This window comes from Atta colombica, unplaced genomic scaffold, assembly GCF_001594045.1.
Source record: "Atta colombica isolate Treedump-2 unplaced genomic scaffold, Acol1.0 scaffold187, whole genome shotgun sequence".
In the NCBI taxonomy this organism is placed as follows: Eukaryota; Metazoa; Arthropoda; class Insecta; order Hymenoptera; family Formicidae; genus Atta; species Atta colombica.
The window spans coordinates 535,005-556,925 of NW_017259279.1; the positions used below are offsets into that span (position 1 = coordinate 535,005).

General features: G+C 28.9%; 2 protein-coding genes across 6 annotated transcripts in view; one reads left to right on the plus strand and one right to left on the minus strand.

Moving 5' to 3' along the window:
- Positions 1–4,506: 4,506 nt before the first annotated feature.
- LOC108686529 (probable maleylacetoacetate isomerase 2) lies at positions 4,507–9,639 on the plus strand. The gene is made up of 5 exons (XM_018191883.1): positions 4,507–4,736; positions 5,855–5,906; positions 8,433–8,581; positions 8,667–8,871; positions 9,241–9,639. The coding sequence occupies exons 1-5, from the start codon at positions 4,716–4,718 to the stop codon at positions 9,468–9,470; spliced, it is 657 nt and encodes a 218-aa protein (XP_018047372.1). The 5' UTR covers positions 4,507–4,715; the 3' UTR covers positions 9,471–9,639.
- A 5,370-nt stretch (positions 9,640–15,009) lies between these two features.
- The window catches only part of LOC108686510 (enoyl-CoA delta isomerase 1, mitochondrial-like), a 7,378-nt gene continuing 466 nt past the window's right edge, over positions 15,010–21,921 (minus strand). For 2 of the 5 annotated variants that reach the window (XM_018191857.1, XM_018191854.1), the window contains exons 2-6: positions 21,378–21,537; positions 21,041–21,309; positions 20,788–20,966; positions 20,561–20,682; positions 19,932–20,139 (exon numbers count right to left, since the gene is read on the minus strand). In XM_018191857.1, coding sequence (XP_018047346.1) covers positions 19,976–20,139; positions 20,561–20,682; positions 20,788–20,966; positions 21,041–21,309; positions 21,378–21,480 — 837 coding nt within the window. In that variant the 5' untranslated portion in view covers positions 21,481–21,537 and the 3' untranslated portion in view covers positions 19,932–19,975. Of the gene's footprint in view, positions 15,873–19,931; positions 20,140–20,560; positions 20,683–20,787; positions 20,967–21,040; positions 21,310–21,377; positions 21,767–21,810; positions 21,844–21,921 lie in introns of those variants that run through there. The other 3 variants (XM_018191856.1, XM_018191858.1, XM_018191853.1) reach the window with 3 other exon arrangements.

The following is a 21,921-nucleotide window of genomic DNA, read 5'->3' on the forward strand; positions in this document are numbered from 1 at the left end:
TTTAGCCGAGAAATTGCATTATCTTGATAAGAGTATTTTTATACAGATTGGTACAGATTCTTTTTATCATTTATGAACTGCATATTAACATTGAAATGGTTAGCGGTGTCATGAAAGCGAATATATCGGGCAAATATTGGTCTTGATTTGAATATCCTTTTATAATTATAAAATACACAATGCCACTTATTTCAGAACAATGATCCTTAAATCATTTCTGTAGTCGTGCAAGAGCAAAAAAATATGTATGGGCCTATTTTTTATTTTGTTACATTTTCTTATTTTTTATTTATTTTGTTATTTATTTTATTTATTTTGTTACGATTTTACATAATCAATTAAAATTTACCTTGACGCGATATTTTTACGCTATATTTTATAAAGATATATTGATCTATACTAAATATGTTATGTTAAAAATCAAAAGTTTAATTTATATATATATAATAATTTTTTGTATTTTATACTTGCTTATAGTATGTAAAGAAAAAAGAAAAGATGTCGCTATTAACTTTTAGTGAATATCCCGAAATCTTCGCTGGTATGTAGGATAGTAACTCGTGTTAATGTGATAACGAAATAATGCAGGCAAATACAAAACTTGAAGCAATCGAATTCACAAGGGAATATATAATAAAGGAATGTGCTTTGCTCAATATCTCCTAAAATCAAAAAGTACAAATCATGTATATTTTTTTGATATTCCAATTTTAGAGTATATTGGATTTCTTTGTTTTGTTTACATTTATATTTTGTTATTGTTTATAATTGTATCTTTATATTGAAGTATTTAATAACTCCAAAATTTGATCGACATTTTTTCATACTTTGAGTTAATTTATACATATAATAAAATATGTATTAACTTTGTAAATGTTTGTAAAACTGTTCAAATTATTTTTTACATTTAAATGAACGAGGATCAAATACATGTAGGCATTTCATTCTTAATCGCAGGTTAGACGATTAGATAAGAGTAAGAAAATTATGTTACATTATATATGTTTAATTAATATTTATATGTTACATTGAATATGTATTTAATTAATATTTAAGCATTAATAAAAGAATAATGTAATTTTTTAATAGATTGATCAAATATATATATAATAAAATATTTTGAAATTAAAATTTATATATGATTTATTTAAATAATTTTTATATTCAAATTGTGGAAAACAATTTTTGCACCGGCCGGATTATCCGGTCAAACGGTCGAATTATAAAAAACCAGTTGGATAAGCCATCGAATAGTTACCGGATATTTGTTGCATCTCTATTATTGATTCTATGTGTTTAATATTGGTGGATAGAATACTGACGGTGATTTGGATTTTGATTCTCTCGCTTTATTAGGATCTGTGTCGCAGTATATCACAGTGTAATAGATATTGTACGTAAAACTAATGTGAAATATATTGCTAATAATACTGATCATGTAAGGTTGTAAAAATACTAAAAATATTGATGTATACTGTCAGTATTACTGATTCAATATTACTGTCAGTATTATTAATCGTGTAATGTCACTTTAAAGTAGAGTCTTTATTTGTATACTTTTCTTTCGCGGCGAGATTTTTGGAGTTCGATGATTATTCAATTTTTGTCCCTAATTATAAATAAGATTCCATTGATTCTCCGTAATTCCGTAGAGACTCTTTACTATGTATATATTTTCTTGCTGTCTCATTTCAAATTAACTGGTGTCATCAACACGTGATAACATACGAGAGATATAAAAGTTACACTTTAAGTAGAGAGTAGAGATGTGCGAATCAAAATTTTTTTTATACCGAATTGAATCAAATCGAATTAGAACATATCTTCTAACCTTCTATCTGCAATCAGGATTTTTTGATAAACAAAATTTCGGTCTCAAATCATAAATATTTAAATCTGAATCGAATCTTATCTCTGATTTGATTCGCATTTGAATTGTTCGCATAGTAGGAAGTAAAATAATTCTCTAGTAGGAAATAAAAAATATAAGAATAATGAGTAAAAGTTGGATGAAACCGATATGCGCGTATGCTAATACCAAGTCCGACGAGTAATATTACGTAGAAAGAGATAATATGTAAAATTGAAATTTCCGTTATGATTGTGTTAAATAAAATAAATGGCGCGTGACGTTTTCATGAGAGGATGTGCATAAAATCGTAATGGCGATGAACGGGAGAATTCTATTGGATATGAGAAAAAGTTGGTGACTTTTTAGTAAAATTAAAGTGTTTTTCTTAGAAATCAATTTATTTAAACCAAATATGCTCCATTATTTTCTATAATATTTTGCCATTTTTGGGGGAGAGCCATAATTCCATCGCGATAGAACTTCTGTGGTTTCTGATCGAAAAACTGTTCTAAGTGATTTTCACAGGCCTCTTTTGAAGTTAGCTTTACACCATTAAGAGAGTTCTGCAGAGACCTAAACAAATGATAGTCTGAGGGTGCTATGTCAGGACTATACGGTGGATGCATTAAAACTTCCCAGCCAAGCTCTCGCAATTTTTGCCGAGTCATCAAAGATGTGTGTGGTCGAGCGTTGTCGTGATGGAAGACGACATCTCTCCTATTGATTAATTCTGGCCGCTTCCTTTCAATTGCTTGTTGTAATCTCTGCAGTTGTTCACAGTAGAGTTCGGAATTAATTGTTTGATTGGACGATAACAGCTCATAGTGAACGATTCCCTTCCAGTCCCACCACACACACAACATCATCTTCTTCCTCGTCAATCCAGGTTTTGCGATTGCTTGCGCCTTCTCTCCTTCCTTTATCCACGATCTTTTTCTAGTTGTATTGTCGTATCCAACTAGATTATAGATCGTGATCCATTTTTCATCACCAGTTATCATTCTCTTCAGAAATGGCTCAATTTCATTCCGTTTCAGTAGCGTATCACAAATGTTAATTCGGTCCATCATGTTCCTAACACTCAACTGAGGAACCCAAACATCGAGCTTCTTTTTGTATCCAGCTTTGTGTAAATGATTTAAAACTGTTTTGTGGTCGATGCCTAGTTCCCTGGCAATCTCTACAGTGCTCACATGCTTATCACGCTCGACTTTTACCGTGATTTCATCGGACTTTTCAGTGATTGGTCGACCGGAGCGAGGTTCATCTTTCACATCGAAATTTCCAGCACGAAAGCGAGCGAACCATTTCCGTGCTGCTGATTTTGATAGAGTATCTTCACCGTAAATAGCGCAAATTTTTTCACAAGCCTGTGCAGCATTCTTGCATTTATCGTAGTAATACTGCAAAATGTAGCGAATTTTTTCCTTGTTTATTTCCATTTTCAACATAAAATAACTTTTGATCCACTTCACCGATTTCAATCTTTTTCGGCTCAAAACAAAGATTAAAATGTCACTTTTTAAACGCACGTCTAGTGTTGCCGATGCGATTAGTAGTTGCCGACTGCTGAGAATTTAATGCCACCTAGCGGGAAAAACGCCACGAACTTTTTCCCACACCCAATATAAATCCGGTTTTACATTAGTTGCAAGCCGTTCACAAGTTTGTTGCGATAGCCAATCTAAAGCTTGCATTTTGAAATCAACGCTTTATATTGGCTGCCGCAACAAACTTGTGATCGATTTGTAACTAATGTAGAATTACCGGCTTAATATAGTAACATTGAGCTTGTGAGACGCGATATAGATATTTTGTAAGCAAGATAGAAAGAAAGAAAGAAAGATCACGCTATGTATATTCACATTGCTTATAGCGAAAAAATTTTTTGTGTCGATAGTGTATGTATAAGTACTTTCATAGTAGAGATGCAAACGAGAAAAAAAGACTAAAACGATAAGTAGTACACTCAATTACTCGAAATTGTACACTTAATTATTCGAATAAATTTTGCCTGAACTAGTTCTGTGGCGGACACGACAATTGAACATTCCATTTTTAGATTTGTCGCGTCGAATGCTCCAACATGCTCCTGTTCGACGCGTACAAATCTTTTATTACTCATAAAATATCAAAAAAAAATAGGGAATGCACACAATTAAAATTTAGGGAAAAGACTATCATGTCTTTTCTCAGATTTCTTTTTGTAGATTTTTGGATTTTATGCTTGATTCATAACCTAAAATTAATTTTTAAATTCAACCAATAGGGTTGCCAGTCTTAATTAGTCCTATCTAAAATCTATATTCTATTGGCTGAATTTTAAAATTTTAGGATTAAGACCGAAGAATAAATCAGGCATATTATATGATTTGTTATCTGTTTCTGCAGAAGACTGTTCTAGAATCCTTCTCGCTTGAAACAATTATTAAACGTATATCTATCTCACAAAATTCTTAAATTCCAAAAATGCACACTAGTTCAGCCACAGAAAACAGACCTCTTGTCTGACATGCTCGTGTAAGAAAATCTCTCAAAAAGTTGGCAACCCTGTCCGCAACAGAACTAGTTCAGAATTCAAAATTCTTCGAAAAAGAACATACCTATTGTCTACTTGCATCATAAGTGATCACGAGACATGAGAGCGGGGAGGACCGGTGGATGGAACAGCGGAGCGTGAAGAGTAGTGAAGAGAGTTAGAGAAAAGAAACGGCAATCTCGAAAATAAAAGGGAAAAATTTCGCGCGTTCATCGCGATTCTAAATTACTTCTGACAGATTCGGTGGCATAAATCAGAGTTATCGATCGGATAATCGAGTCGAGCGAAAAGTGGCGAAAGGTGAACGCTGTCCGCGAGAGGCCGATGATGTCCGCGATGGGTAAGGTGAGTATTTACGCGCGAATTAACCTTTATGTAGGCAGGCAAAATGCAAATAGACAAATGCCGAGAAAGGAAAATGAGATAGCATCAGAATCGGCCGTTCTGCAAGTATTGTACTGGTGATCACGCATTATTTCACTGCAATATCTCGAAATGATCGCACCGGTAAATTTCGTTGGACAAATACCGGTGTATGTACAATTGCCCCTGAAATCCGCGATTGCGCGAAAATAAATCCTACTACTTACATTTATTCCTTACGATTGCCAAGTGAACGCGCATCTTACGGTCAGTTTCTATTTCCGTTCAAAAAGAAAGAATCACAGTGGCGAAATTCTTTCCTTAACTAGCGAATATATTTGATAATGTAAATATAACATGCTGATAGCATGTTATAGCATGATAGGATAGAGTAGAGAATATACAACTCATATACATGCGTACAGAATTATTTTCTTCAGCCTGCAAGCGAATGAAATTTGTAAAAAGTATATCATACTAAAAATACAAAAATTCAAAAGTTAAACGTTTTTATATTATTTGCAGAATTGCAAACTTAATACTTATGTATTTCACATTTCTTCTTATCATCAATATGCATGATGAACCTTCTAAACTTCCTTTTTGAGATTTTCGTTATTTATAAAAATTGCATGAATAAATTTATAAGAAAAAATTATTTGATTTTGACGAAAAGCGTTTCTCAAAAGTATCTTTTTTCAAATATTCTTGGACATTAGACTGAAAATTTTTTATATATACTTTGTGGTTAAAATTTACCAAAAAATAATCCATTTAAAAAAATTTTTTTATGTGATAAGTTCCACAAATCACCTAATCAGTTATTCCTTGCATGCTTATCTAAAGTAGTAGAATATGTGCTAAATGGACCATCATTAGCATCACATAATATCAACAGATGTAATATAAACACGTTTTAATGAATGCGCATTTCAACAGTTTATTTTTGTTTATATCTATCAGTGATTATATACTTTTTTTTACATTTTTTTCTAGAGTGTGAATGTAGTTTTACAACTTTGATTATGTTAAATTTTCAAGGTTGACTTACGTAATTGAGCTTTGCAGATTATTCATGGCTCTCTTATTTCGTTTTACAGCCGGTGCTTTATTCCTATTGGCGAAGTTCCTGCTCCTGGAGGGTAAGAATTGGTGAGTGAGAATTTATGTGATTTTATATATTACAAACACATAAAAAAACTTGTCAATTGTTTCAACTTCTGAGTATCTTTTATCCTTGTTCAATATTTGGTAAACAACAAAGATAAAATGAAAAAAGTATGTCTACATACACAAACCAGAAGAATACATGGTTATCGATTACAACATTTATTTCATATTGAGCGAGATTGATTATTAATTAATACTGCAATCGAGAGCGAATTATAATTTTTATATATCATATCTATGTAATATTTCCACTGTTATTTTTGTTTACATTGATAATAATCCAACAACGATCGAAATGTTTGGTTTTGGTTTGTTTATTATCAGCAAATTAAAGTTTATATTTTAACTAAATGACATGTTTATTTATTAATGGTTTCAAATTTTAATTTATAATGATTAATCTTAGACTCATAGCCCTTTCTCTTTCTGTTTTTTTAAATTTATTGAGCCTTATTACTATTATAGTTTAAAGATAAAATGATACTGGTTGACAGAGTTGAGTTTTGGACCCAAGAAAAAGAAATACATAAAAATCTGGTTTGTAGCCTCTTCTTTGTTATTTATTATTTATATTTTTTTAAATAATATCTATATCTAACTGAATATCTATAATTTATTTCTATCTATAATTTATTAATATCTATAATTTATTATAATATATAATTTGATTTATAATCAATATTTATTTTCTCTTAGTCTCATTATTCAGAGATATGATAGTGTCTCGGCGCTAAGAGAACGCGCAGCATTTATAGCGCGAATAACTATGTACTGGATTATGCATCAGTCATCATCAGTTATGTTAAAAGAAATGTGATTATTTTTTTTTTAATTTAGAAATTAGACATTTCTCACAATGTAAAGTTTACTTTTTATTTTAATTTCCAATCTAATACGATACTTAATTAATACTTTAATTAAACTTTGTTATAATTAAGATACATATTTTATTAAATATATTTTTTATTTCTCAAACTGTAAAATTTAAATAGTTAAAATGATTTTATTAAAATTTATATTCATTTCATTTAATAATTTTTCTTTAATTTTTTTACTTTATAATAATATATTACTGCATTCTTTTTTCGAATCAATATTTTTTTTTTGTTAGTTTGAATTTGCATCTAAGATTTCATTTTATGCTGCTAAGCTTCTAAATATATATTATTTTTAGTAATATAGCTTTCTTATAATCCCTATTTCTAAATATTAAAATTACTTATTTATTGCATATTTGATATTAGTCATGCCACTGTTATCTAAAAAACCTGGAAAAGTCAGGGAATTTTTAAATTTATTTTCTGTAATATCGGCAACACGCTGCTATTCTTGATTGCCCCTTATAAACCATTTTTATTCGATTCAATACACTATATACAAAATAATATATTTTGATTTCAACTTTTATCAGGATTGTCAAAATTGAAAATGAGAAAATCGTCAAGAAAATTGAAAACGGCAAGGAGAATCGAAAAAAGATCAGAAAGGAATTGCAAAATTTTCTGGAAAATAAAAAAATTCTTAGCTTTAAAGAAGTTTATTATTACATCTACGCATTTTCGAACTTCTGACTTAATAATAAAAAATATAACATTAAACATTTCCATTGCTATGTTATATTGATCTTTGAACAAAACATTTAACGGTTTCCAAAATCAGAACACAACATTTTTAAATATTATTGAAAATCAGGAAAAATCGTGAAATTTTGTCACAAAAAAGTTATGGAATTTTAGAATAAAGAATTTGTGACAATCTTGTTTATAGATTTGTACTTATAAAAAATAAAAGTTATGTCTTATTTTATTTTTCCATTTAAATTTTAAAAGATGTATTTCGAATGAATTTATTGTTATGGTAGGTAAAGTTTTCTTGATTTAATATTTTTATGTAAGATATTTTATATAACAAAGAATTGTAATCAGGATATAATCTTAATTTATGGATGAAATTTATAAGCTGGTATTCGTGGTAGTTAGTTCTTTTATTTTAAATCATCTCAAATGTAATCTTAGTATGTTATAAATTAATTATATTTTATAGAACGATATTCATATATTTTGAATCATTTTACGTACAGTTTTAAGATTTTAGCTAGCACAGCAACGCCTGCAAAGCTCTAAAAAGACGCTTGTATACATTTTTTTTAGCGTTTTTTTAACGCTTTGTAGGCACTATATGCTTCTTTTATGATATGCTTCTTTTAGGATTTTAAGAATATTTCTACATGAATCAATTAGAGAGCCATATTAACATCTTAACGATCTTAAAATAATAACTGACAATGAATACTGCCCACAGAGTTATATTTGCTGTTATATATTAAGATATTACTTTAGATTTGAAATAAATTTCTTGAATAAGAAATTATGAATTAATTATGAACCGGTTATAATATTATATCATTTCATAGATGGAATTAGTTTTATTGTTACTGTGGGGGGAGAGTTTATTTTTTACATACGTTTCTAATGTTTATAGATTTAAGTTTCTGATATTCATTAATAGCATTGAACCTAAAGGAGATACCATATGATATAAAGCCTGTTAGTTTGGTGAAGAGTGGTGGAGAACAACATTCCAATGAATTCCGCGAGATTAATCCAATGGAGCAAGTCCCTGCGCTACATATTGACAATCATACTTTGATAGAGTCTGTGAGTAAATTCGGTCATGAATATTCTTGTAATTGTCCTGACCTTTTTTTTTTTAGAATAATAATAAACAATCTTTTTAATATAGTTGAATATCCTACAATATTTGGAAGAAACCAGGCCAAATCGTCCATTGATGCCGGCGGATCCTGTCAAAAGAGCTAGAGTGAGAGAGATTTGTGAAGTAATTGCCAGTGGTATACAACCATTGCAAAATCTTGTTGTTCTAATCTATGTCGGAGAAGAACGTAAGAAGGAATGGGCGCAGCATTGGATTACTAGAGGATTTACAGGTATTACAATAATAATAAAAAATTAGAATAATTTTAATAATTTTAATAATAATATTGTATAGGATTGCAAATTTATGTGATAAAAGGCAAATATGAAGTTTTTTCTCGAAACTTTCAAATTTAAATAAATAAATTTTTAATAAACATTTACAAATGCAAAAAATAAATAGTTACTTTGTATTGCCTTTAACGCTGGTAATATGAAGGTCACAAATTTTATATTTGCAATTATAATTATTTATTGAATATCAAGTTTATCGAGGAAAATACGTAATCACGTAATTCCACAATCTCTGCATATATTAAAAAGGAAACTCGCCTTGTTAATATATGAATATGTGCATAATTAAGTACTAATAATAATTTTAGCTGTGGAGAAGTTGTTATCGTCGAGCGCAGGCAAATATTGTGTCGGTGACGAGATTACATTAGCGGATTGTTGCTTGGTACCACAGATATTCAACGCACGAAGATTTCATGTTGATCTCAGACCCTTCCCTACGATTCTGAGGGTAGACCGTCATTTAGAACACCATCCGGCCTTCACTGCGGCTCATCCTAACAATCAGCCTGATTGTCCGCCCGAAGCGACCAAGTAGCAAGCGAGGCAGACCACCCTTTTCCTCTTCTAATTTTTTAGGGGTGAAAAGAGGTGGTCCATCGTGTGGTATCATAGTGATAAAAGGTGAACATGAGTTAATTGCATTTGTTCGCATTTCCAATGTGTTTGAATTGCAAAAAATTTTGTTTCTATAACGTAAAATTGTAATCTAGAAGGAAATTGATATTTATTAATTAAATAATGTAGTCCAACCTCCTACCATTATCATGAAAAAACGATTGAATGTATTATTAATTATACGAATGGGTCCAATCATTGGAATAATGAATATACAAGAAATTAATTTTTACTTATATACTTTTAGCTGAGAAATTGCATTATCTTGATAATAGTTATACTCAGATTGGTACAGATTCACCTTTTATCATTTATGAACTACATATTAGCATTGAAATGGTTAGCGGCGTCACGAAAGCGAATATATCGGGCAAATATATTGATTTTGATTTGAATATCCTATTATAATATACAATGCCGCTTATTTTAGAACAAAGATCCTTAAGCCATTTCTGTAGTCGTGCAAGAGCAAAGGAAAATATGTATTGGCCTATTTTTTATTTTGTTACATTTTCTACGATTTTACATGATCAAAATTTATCTTCTCGCGGTATTTTTACACTATATTTTATAAAGATATATTGATCTACTAAATATGTTCTGTTAAAATCAAAAGTTTAATTTTTATATATATATATATATATTATAATTTTTTATATTTTATACTTGCTTATAGTATGTAAAGAAAAAAGAAAAGATGCTGATGAAGAAATGTCGCTATTAAATTTTAGTGAATATCCCGAAATCTTCGCTGGTATGTAGGATAGTGACTCGTGTTTATGTGATAACGAAGTACATGCAGGCAAATTCAAAACTTGAAGCGATCGAATTCACAGGGGAATATTGTATAATAAAGGAATGTGCTCTGCTCAATATCTCCCAGAATACCAACAAAAAGTACAAATCATGTATATTTTTTTGATATTCCAATTTTAGAGTATATTCGATTTCTTCGTTTTGTTTACACTTATATTCTATTATTGTTTGTAGTTACATCTTTGTATTGAAGTATTTAATCTCCGAAATTTGATCGACATTTTTTCATACTTTGAGTTAATTTATACAATGTAATAAAATATGTATTAACTTTGTGCTGTTCAAATTATTTTTTACAAATGAGCAAGGATCAAATACATGTATTTCGTTCTTAATCTCATCTAATTGACAGGTCTAACTTGTGTCAAAAAATTTTGATTATTTTGAAGATTTTATGGAGGTCTAAAAATATAGTTCGCGCGCTGATTACAATCGCATACAGTTTTGAATGCTAAGAATTGTACAATAGGTCACCGCAATGCATTATGTCTAACTTGATACAGAATCATAAAAGATTGAAGCAATAATTTTTTTATGAGTGTGCATTTTATGGCATACCTTTTTTTTCACCTTTTTTTTAATTTTATACTGTTAAGGGGATCCTAAAGTCGTCTGTTTTACTGATATAACGTGATTTTTGTAAAATGATATATCACATATATTACTTTTACAGATTTGGAAATCTTTTTTCAGAATTGAAGTATTGCATTAATGATCTATAGCGTGGAATTTATACCGAGAATAACAATTTTTGAAATTAAAATCGTCACTTACAATTAGTTCTAATATGACATCTAAAATTATCGTGACAACATTTGCTTGATATACAAACTCTATAATTTGTACTTACGGAATTGGAGGCTACAAACTAATATATTACAGGAAGAAACAAAGTCGAATTCTTGGAATTAGGAGTCTGGCACTTACATAATAAAACGTAAGTAGTAAGCGAATTGGTCAATTACGATAGAGACCATAAATCTATAAACGTAAACAGTAGCAAATTCTACATGTTGATTTTCTTACTGTTTATGTTTTACTGCTTACGTTTTCTTATGTATTATGATCCTTAGACTTAATTCTGTATGATATGTTCTACGAAAAATTATGTATATGTGTTCGTGAGATATTGATGTAAATCCTATTCTAATTGTATGCCTAAGCATAGTTGTAAGTGAGTGTAAAAATTCAGCAATCACAGCCGAATGTTCGACCATGATTAGTCAATTCTCACAACTATAACTACACTTACAATTACATTTACGCAATTGTATGGAATAGACTTAGTAAGTAATGATATGTTGATGACACGTATACATAAGTCTTATTGAATCGATAAAACAGCGATCCCGTCGGAGTTTGGGATACTAAGTTAGTGAATTTTATAATGATAAAATGCAATTCACACACATACAATTTATACATATGACTATATATATATGATTTACAAAATCAACATTATCATTATTACTATATCAATGTCAAATGCATATATACGTAAATTACAGCTAGTAAAAATTTTTTTAGGGGTTTCTATAGGTTTTCATCTAAGTCTGTTTTCTATAACTGAACTAACGTACACTTTTGAAAAGTAAGATAGATATATATTCGATATCTAGTGAAAGTGAGAAAGAATTCTAATGCAGGAACAAATATAGGAATTAATCATGTAGCTTTTTCTCTAGGACGAAAATGTGGAAAAAAAAATTAAATTCAAATTAACAGCCATTCACAGCATAACACATAACTCCAAAAACTTAATCAATAAATAAATAAAATGCCGAGCCGCCGCTAATTGAAGAGCGTAGAAAAATAATATAATTAAATTTTTTAATTTAGATAATGATAATGTTTATCTCTCGAAATGTTGTATTTTCTTCATAGTATAAATTGGCAGAGAATTTTCTGAATACGTTAATCATAACGCAAATCTATGAATTGATAACATTCTTGAAATATAATTAAAATATTAAATATGACTTAAAAATTGTATTTATATGCGTATATGTATTAGGGATGCAACGGATAATGATTGTTGGATAATCGCATATTTTTATTTGGTAAAGCCAGATGACCGTATTTTATCCGACAAAATCGAATAACCTGCATAATCAGATTTTATCCGGAAATTGTACAAAGAGATTGAAAAATTGAAAATCTAATTGTTTTTTACAATAAAAAGAGAAATTTTTTTGTATTTAAAACATTATAAGTATGCTACAAAGATTTAATATTTATTTACGCAAAAGATAGAAGTAGATTATTGCCTGATAATTCAGAAATGCTCATATTTTTTACGAAAAATTTGAAATATTATAATATTTAAAATATAATATGTAACAAAAATATAGAACACAAAGAATAAAGACATAAAAATTATTTTAAACCTCTTTGAACCAACATAGAATATAAATTTTTTCTATACAACTATTGATAAAAGTATATGTTTCAATGGATCCACATCCTCTTCAGTTTTAATTAAAAAATACTGAAGAGAATCGGAATCATGAATCGAAACGTTTACTTTTATAAGTTATATAGAATAAATTATTACACTTTAAAATTATTTTTACACTGATATCCTATATTGGCTCTTATAGATATTTACAATTTTATTGATTTATTGATTTATTATCGTCAGAACTTATAATTTCTTTTATTTTTTTAAAAATTATATTACATTATATATGTTAATTGATATTTAACATTAATAAAAGAATATGTAACTTATAGATTGATCAAATATACATATAATAAAATATTTTGAAATTAAAATTTATGTATGATGATTTCTATATCCAAATTATGGAAAATTACTTTTTCACAATTCGGCCGAACTATACAGCCAAACAGGTCGAATTATAAAAAATCGATTGGATTAGCCAGATATCGGACAATTACCGGATATTTGTTGCATCTCTAATATGTATATACATACATAAAAATTTTCATTTTTCATGTTTCCACTCCAGAGAAAAAGTTTATATGATAGGTACCCTAATTATCTTAGTTCCTTGAATTCAGTGATGTTCGTTTGTTCATGAAATCCGAAAAGTGGAACAATCTTCTTTTGTATACAAAAGCTATAGAATTTTTATATTAAAATTCGTATTCATAATCGTAAATCCATGATTGGTGGATATATTTCAGGCAAACTAAGTTTGAACCAAAGTTTCGAATAATCGGATTTATTCAATTGTGGAGAAGCCTTTTGCAAATAAGACTGATTTAAACTTAAATCGAATCTCAAGTTGAATTGCGACTATGAATACGATTTTATAAGCAAACGTTTCCCAATAGAAAAACAAACATTTATAAAATTCTGTAATAAAATCTTTCATAAAATTTATTGCAAACGGATAATGTTTCGTCGGATAATCGGAGATCTTATCTCGTAAAGTCAGATTTTATTCAGCAAAACCGGATGAGCTCAATTTTATTCAGAAATTGCATCGAAATTGGAAAATGATTTTTTTTTTTTTTTTTTAAATGAAAAGAGAATTTTTTATATAAACCTTTACAAGTATGCTATAAAGATTTGATATTTATATAGAAGATAGAAAGAAATGCTCATATTTCTTATGAAAAATATAAAATATTTGAAATACTTAAAAAATAATATATAACAAAATGTAATATATAAACAAAGAATAAAGGCATAAAAAATTATTTCAATTTAACTTCTACATTGTAGTAAAATTGTAAATGCCTTTAAGAATCAACAGGTTATCAGTATGTAAATAATTTACTCTGTACAACAATTGATAAAAGTATAAAAAAACATTTTTTTCTTATCTTTTATAATTTCGACAATATTCATTTTAAAAGAAAAAAACTGATTTTTTTCAAAGGAATATTTTATTCCCTAATACTGTAATTCTACATGAATAAAAAATAGTTTCGTGTTACGGATAAATTACTCTATTCGCACAATGCTTCAAAATTTTCGAGTTTTCTAGTATTCCTTGCGAGTTTGTTTAATTTTTGGCAAATATTATTTAGAAATTTTATTCTTACAAATCAGCTGTGTTATGGCTATATCATCTTAATTAGCGCAATTATTGCGAATTTTTGTCAATTCATGATGTCATGCAATGTCATTGTTATTTCTAAAATTTGCCTTTATTGGGATAAATAACACGAAGTCCAATTTCGATATAAATTTCGATATAAAATGTTTTATGAGACATCTTTTAGATATCTTTGGATAGTTCTTGTACAAATGTCTTTAAGACGGTTTATATCCCCCGAATTTTGGACTTTGGATTATTTTCTGGATTACATTAAGTTATAAATATATGAGCTACTAAATGTAATACTTTACTCTTTTTTTTTTCAATTGTTTTGTGAGAGCGACCGCATTTTTTTAGTGTACATACATATTTTAATTATGTAAAAAGATTTGCAATCTGTACAATCAATTCTCAGAAATGTTTAATTTATAACTGGTAAATTTCATCAATTTAAAATCCCCTTAATCTTCTGATCAAGCTAACGAAATACAAGTATATAGAAAATGCGAATAAAACGAACAAATCTGTTGTATCATTTTTCCATATAAAGTTGTAAGTTGTAAGGTCTTTTTTTAAATCAATTTTTAGGTTGAATAATATTTCTTTCGAAATAAGTAGATGTATGCCGAAAGATAAATGTACACCTTTTTTAAAATGAAAAACAGACTTGTTGTATAGATAATATATAATTTATGTTGTGCAGAACTGAAATTATTTTGTCATTGCAAAGACATTAGAATGTACCATGGAAATACCGTTTTATATAGTACAACTGCGCACGATTTCAAATGCAAACCTGAAACGCGTGTCCGCACAAAAAGTATATATTATGCTCTTACAAATGTAGTTTTCCAGTTTGAGCATAAACAGAAATACCGATATTTTTCATGATTCTTTCACTTATTGTAAAGCTCTTGTTATACATAATTCCCATATATGCTTTGGAACATTTTTATACGCGAATTTACGTTCATCAAAACTCCATTTAAATCAATGTAGATATCGACTGATTCGAAATCATCGATCAATGATCAAGTTTCACTCAACATTCATCAATATTATCTTTTTCGTCTTTATAAATAGCACGATCGCGATTGCATTTACGTACTCGGAATTTCATGTACGATAATATCTCAAGGACTTCTCATATTATATCACGCACGTTGTGAACTGCCTTTTCGAGATTTCGAGTATTTCTTCTACGTAGCCTCCAGTCTTCATTATTATTTTTCTATAGTATATCTTATAACGAAGATACAACAACTTCATGCGCTTTCCGATGGAAGTTTTAAAGAATTAAATATACAAGATCGTCGCTAACTTGAAATTGTATAGTATACTTTAGGATGATTCCATTCTGTACATTCATATATAGGCACGTATTATAATCGACCGAGTGATTAGATAATTAATTTTTATACGAAGCAACTTCCTCTCATCATTCATTCCACGATATCCAGTGTGGTACCAAGGAGCGTATTTTCGCAAATCAACTGAAAGTGAAAACAATTATTTATTTCATTTTGATAATATAGACTGTGATTCGATTTGTTAAAATATGAGGGAATTAAATCTATGGTTGATCTTGAGCGTATTTAACGAAAAAAATCTCTCGAATTTGATCTTGTGTTCTCTTCATTGTAATTAATTTCATCTCGCATTCTTTTTGCCTGATTTACAGGATTTGTACAAGTGATAAAAATCAAACTTTTGCTTTTACATGACAGTCATGTAAAAGCAAAAGTTTGATGTTTATCGGAAACGAATTGTGTTATTGTAGTTATTGATAGCTTTTATATAATATTAGATATCTAACTCCGGAATGTTATAATTCTGTAAGATGCAGTTGATTTATAAGTAAACGCCGAATGAAATTTTACCATCTAATTACAGACTTGAGGTTGCCTTCATTCACGAGAAAATAATTATAGTTTATCTATTAAGATATTATTTAGTTTGCAAGAATTTTTGTCTTCGATTTAGATAAGGAAACTGCCCGTGATATTTTAATGTTAGCGACAAATCGTATTGTATTTTAAGCCCTACCTACAATTGTGTAAATGTAGACGTAAGTGATTGTGAAACGTTGTAAAACGTAGTTTTAACTTGCTATTACCAATTATAAAGCGCGTTATGAAAGATAGTTCAACTTATTTTTCAAGATTACGATTACGTAAAAAGTGATTCAATCAAAGTGCTATTACGAGTCCGCGTCATTATGTTAATTTTAAATAGATATGTAATAAGTAAATTTATAAATTCGATTTCATAATATAATGGCAGTAACAATAGCAAAAGTACTATTCATCATAGTAAATAATTTACTGCTGTTGTCGAAATTGCATTCTAATTGGTTGTTATAACTTTATAGTTACGTCTTTACTCGATTGTAGATAGTACAACATTTGCTACTCTCATAACTTAGCTTATGTCTACGCAATTATAGTTCGGGTACATTTCCACGCGAGAAGGACAGTCAATTTATTTTCACGTTTTCTCATTTTCATGTACTTTATGGGTTTTTAAAGGTGATCCTACTGACAGTGTTATTGATCCTATGTGTTTAATATTGATGGATAGAATACTGACGGTAATCTGATTCTCGAGCATCAGTATCGCTTTATTAGAATCTGTGTCGCAGTATGTCACAGTATTAATAGATATTGCACGTAAAGTGAAATATATTGTCAATAATACTGATCGTATAAGGTTGTAAAAGTACTAAAATATTGATAAAATATGCATATCGTCAGTATTACTGATTCAATATTAATCAGTATTATTGATCGTGTAGGGTCACTTTAAAGTAGGGTCTTTATTTGTATATTTTTCTTTCGCAGCGAGATTTTTGGAGTTCGACGATTATTTGATTTTTGAACACCCTAATTATAAGTAAGATCGCTTCCATTGATTCTCCGTAATTCCGTAGAGACTCTTTACTATGTATAGATTTTCTTACTATCTCATTTCAAATCAACTGGTGTGTCATCAACGCGCGTGATACACACGAGAGATATAAAAGTTACACTTTAAGTAGGGAATAGAGATGTGCGAATCAAAGTTTTTTTACGTCGAATTGAATCAAATCGAATTTCTTTAATTCCAAATCCGAATCAAGATTTCAACTGAATCGAATCGAATTAGAACATAACTTCTAATCTTCTGTCTGCAATCTGGATTTTTTTGACAAACAAAATTTCAGTTTCAAATTTTTTCAAAAAAAGGACAGAGTCTGCGGTTCCTCCCCCTAAAATGTCTCATTAAGAATCTATTTATGGTAATGTAATAGAGATAAACAGTAGTCCAGAATTTTTTCACATTTTTTGAAAAACCTAAAACAGAGTAAAAATAACAGAGATTGCAGACGGACGGTTAGTTAATAACGTAATTATTATTAAGTTGAATTTTAATATATAGATAGCAAAAGAAAAAATTTTTGAATGTTATAAGAAAAAAATATTGATTAAATCATATAAATTCATTAAGTACATATATTTAATATATTAAATATTAAAACTGATAAAATCTTACTTTATTCATTGTTAATGTCATACTGAAACAATTAGGTGAAAAATCATAAATCAATTATTAAGAGCTTTTGTGAGCGTGTGTCTGCCTGTCTGTCTGTTTGCCAATTTTAGATTTATGAATCATAAAGATTTAAGTCTGAATCGAATCTTGATTCGATTCAATTTGATTCGTATTTGAATTGTTCGCACATCTCTAATAGGAAATAAAAAATATAAGAGTAATGAGTAAAAGTTGGGTGAAACCGATATGTGCGTATGCTAATACTAAGTCCGACGAGATAATATTATGTAAAATTAAAATTTTCTTATGATTGTCTTAAATTGAATAAATGGCGCGCGACATTTTCATGAGAGGATGAGCATGAAATCGTTATGGCGATTGCATGAACGGGAGAGTTATATATAATATAGTGACACGTCAATCTTATGAGACAGTACGGGGCGCGTAGATATTTTGTAAGCAAGATAGAAAGAAAGAAGAATTACGCTATGTATGTTCACGATGCTTATAGCGAATAAAAAATTTTGTGTCGATAGTATATGTATAAGTACTTTCATAGTAGAGATGCAAACAAGAAAAAAAGATCAAAACAATAAGTGCACTCATAATTGTACACTTAATTACTTGAATAAAGAGTTTTGCCTGTAGTGGCGGATTTTTTTATTGCAAGTAAGATCTGTATTAACGAGAAATTTACCTGCAAATATACAAATGATTAATGATTACCCCTCGTGCGAGTTTCTTCTATCTAACAAAATTGCGTGATTTTTGTGCTTCTACGAGCATATTTTTGCAGGTTCTAATACTGTCTTTTTTGTTTTCAAATTATTCTCTTAAATTTCTAAAGATTATTTAAAAAATGACCCTTTTTTATATGAGTTCTGGATACCTAAAACACTTTGCATATAATAACGAAACTTAATTAAGATTCCTGAGTAGTCGCCGCAGCCATACTAAATTGTGACGTTTTAAGCGAAAAATGACACGTTAATTTTTTTATGCCGTTTGTAAATAAAGACGCAATTTGGATAAAATGAAATGATAAGATTTTTAACATTTGTAAAAATGGATTAAAGCTATCCTCCTCTCTGACAGTCAATAAATAGTCGTAAAAGGCATATGAAAATTAAAATAGGCTACACATGTGCATTGAGTAAACATACTTCATGTGTCTTTCACCATATTTTACAATTTTATTAACTGTCAGGAAGGATAAGAATAGCTTCGTCTCATTCGGTCTCATCATTTCGTTTTATTCATTGTCTTTATTTATAAATATGTAACAAAATATAAGTATGTAACAAAAATTAACATATCGTTTTTCTTATATCACGATTCAGTATGGCCGTGGCGACTAATATATTTTAATATATCATCTTTCATTTTAAGGTTTCTGAAAATTCTGATATATAAAATAAAAAAATATTTAATATCCTGATATATAAAATTAAAAATAATTTAGGATATTAAACATTTTTTATTTTATATATCAGAATTTTATATTTCTAAAAACTTTTGGAATTGGTGTCAGTATGTACACAAGTATTCTAAAATATATAAAAGACTATTCTAATTTTTTACATGATCGTTCAATAAAATTTATGCAGGTCCGACTTCTGTGAGCGGCTGTGTATATATTGGTTTGGGGAAAAAGTTTTGGGGAAAACTTTTTAGAAGTTAGCTCGATTTTTTACCACAGAAGTTCTATATACTGATAGAATTTTCTACCCGAAAAATAGCAAAGATCAAACGGCATATATTTGGTTTAATAACAGATTTGTAAACAATTTAAAAAATATATTTCAATTATACTATAATTATGTAAAAGGACTTTTTCCTCAACCTAATATATATTGGAGAATTAATAATTAATATGATGTATTTTATTTCTTCTGACTATACTATAATATAATAAAATATGGGTAATAATAAATGTGTGACACTTTCACATTTGTTAACACATGATATGAAAATATATATTCTAAGATATAATATAAAAGTTTACAAAATTATTTGCTTTGATTAGTAAGAATGTAACAAATATTGTCTTATATCAAGATACCTATTATTGCTTCTTCTTCAAATATTCAATATAAAGTTTAAGGCCATTTTGTATTTTCGGTGATTGTATATAGTTTATGAAGTTATCAGTATCAGCTTTCTTATTTTTTTTCAACCACTCGATCAAATCGTTTCGCAAATCTACCTTGGTGATGGTCCTTGCCAAACCTTTATTTTAATAACAATATATGGTTAATACGCAGACAAAAAAAATTTTTGATCCGGAGAAAATTAAACCATAATATTTTTATGTAATATGTTAATGTTCTAAAACCGAATTCGATATCCAAATTGTTCTATCATATTACAAAAATAACTCGATTTTCAGTATTTTCAACTTATCGCTTGCATATTAAAAATCAAGCCATAAATGGCTCTAATAAAAATAAATGAAAGATTGAGTTATTTTCAGTCGATAAAACAAATTGTGACGTGATGGAAACATTTCAGCATCGAATTCGATTTCAGAGCGTCAAAATACCTAAGAATATCATTAATCTCCGGATCAAATAAATTTAAATTTTGTTTTGTATGCTTGCATAATGTATCAATGCCTACTAAACAAAATGCTACAGTCCAATATTTTTACCTGATACATTATTATAAGATAATATGTAATTTTTGCACTTTTCGATCGCATCCATTTTATCTTTAGCGAGCTCATCCACGAGTCCAAGCTGCAATGCCTTCTCAGGCTTAAACATCGCTCCTCTAAAATATAACAATTATATCATGTAAAATCTCGTCGTGTATCTCTCATTTTTTAAGTTTATTATATATTTATATATACGTATTTATTCAATGTTTTACATTTACCTTAAAAGTGCCAGCTCAGCTTGTCGATAGCCAATTAACGAGACATATACATCCTTGAACCATTTTGGAGCAATCATACCCAATTGTGTTTCGTTTAAACCTATAGTATGCTTGCCTTCAACAAAGACTCTATATTCCGTAGACATTGCAAACAGGCAGCCTCCGGCAGGACTAAAGCCCTTTGTAGAAAGGAATGTTGTATTAAATGTTGCAGAGATATGCTAGTAAAGTAGTAATACTTGAAAGACTATACATTGATAGCAGCAGCAATCGGTATAGTCAAACTGTAAACAGTCAGCCAAGTGTCTTGTAATGTTTGCCAGAAATTAGTAAGTTTCTCTTTATCATTAAACAATTCCATAATATCCAATCCTGCTGAGAATACAGTTGGTAAGGACGACGTTAATATAACGCCTTTAATACGACTATTTTGGGCCTCCAATAAAAATGTCTTTAGTTCACTTAACAACTCTGTATTCAAGCTGTTAACAGGTTTTCTTGCCATAGATATAATTTGGATACCTAGTCAATAAAATAAAGTTTGAAAGAAGAAACTGTATATTAAGCATCGATGGAAATAGCAGTATTACCTGTATTATTGTCTTGTGTAATTTCAATAAGTTTTGGACTTGTAGTATAAAATTTTTTGAGGCATATTTGTCCTCCAGCGATTAGAGTCTTTAAAATAGTCATTATGACTAATGATTAGTCTTGTTCTTTTTTGGAATAATCGAGTGTGGTTGATGAATTCTGTAATAAATAATGAGTGTGATTGATGAATTCTGTAATAAATAAAAGGTAATTATTTAGAGGCATGTTCCGATTTCCATCTGGGTGCTCTCCGGGTGTCATATCATCCTTGTTTAACATTTGTTGACACCCGGAGAAATCCCCCAGATGAGAATCCGAACTTATGATACAGTTAGATAACTCTGATATTGTATATGCTCATTCGATACATTTTTGCATTTAACGATATAAACAAATTTGGCAGAAAAAGCAAGGAAGCTTAAATTATCTCACAAATTAATTAATATTGTTAAAATTGATCGTGTTCAAGATAGCGATCATGTAACTTTTTCTTTAGAGCATGAAAAGTAAAAATTTTTGTGTATATATATATATATATATATA

Excerpts from the sequence above, each read along its gene's own strand:
- LOC108686529 (XM_018191883.1), top strand. The coding sequence starts at position 4,716 with ATGATGTCCGCGATGGGTAAG. Across the intron at positions 4,737-5,854 it reads TGATGTCCGCGATGGGTAAG|CCGGTGCTTTATTCCTATTG; the intron begins GTGAGTATTTAC and ends TTCGTTTTACAG. Across the intron at positions 8,872-9,240 it reads GATTACTAGAGGATTTACAG|CTGTGGAGAAGTTGTTATCG; the intron begins GTATTACAATAA and ends TAATAATTTTAG.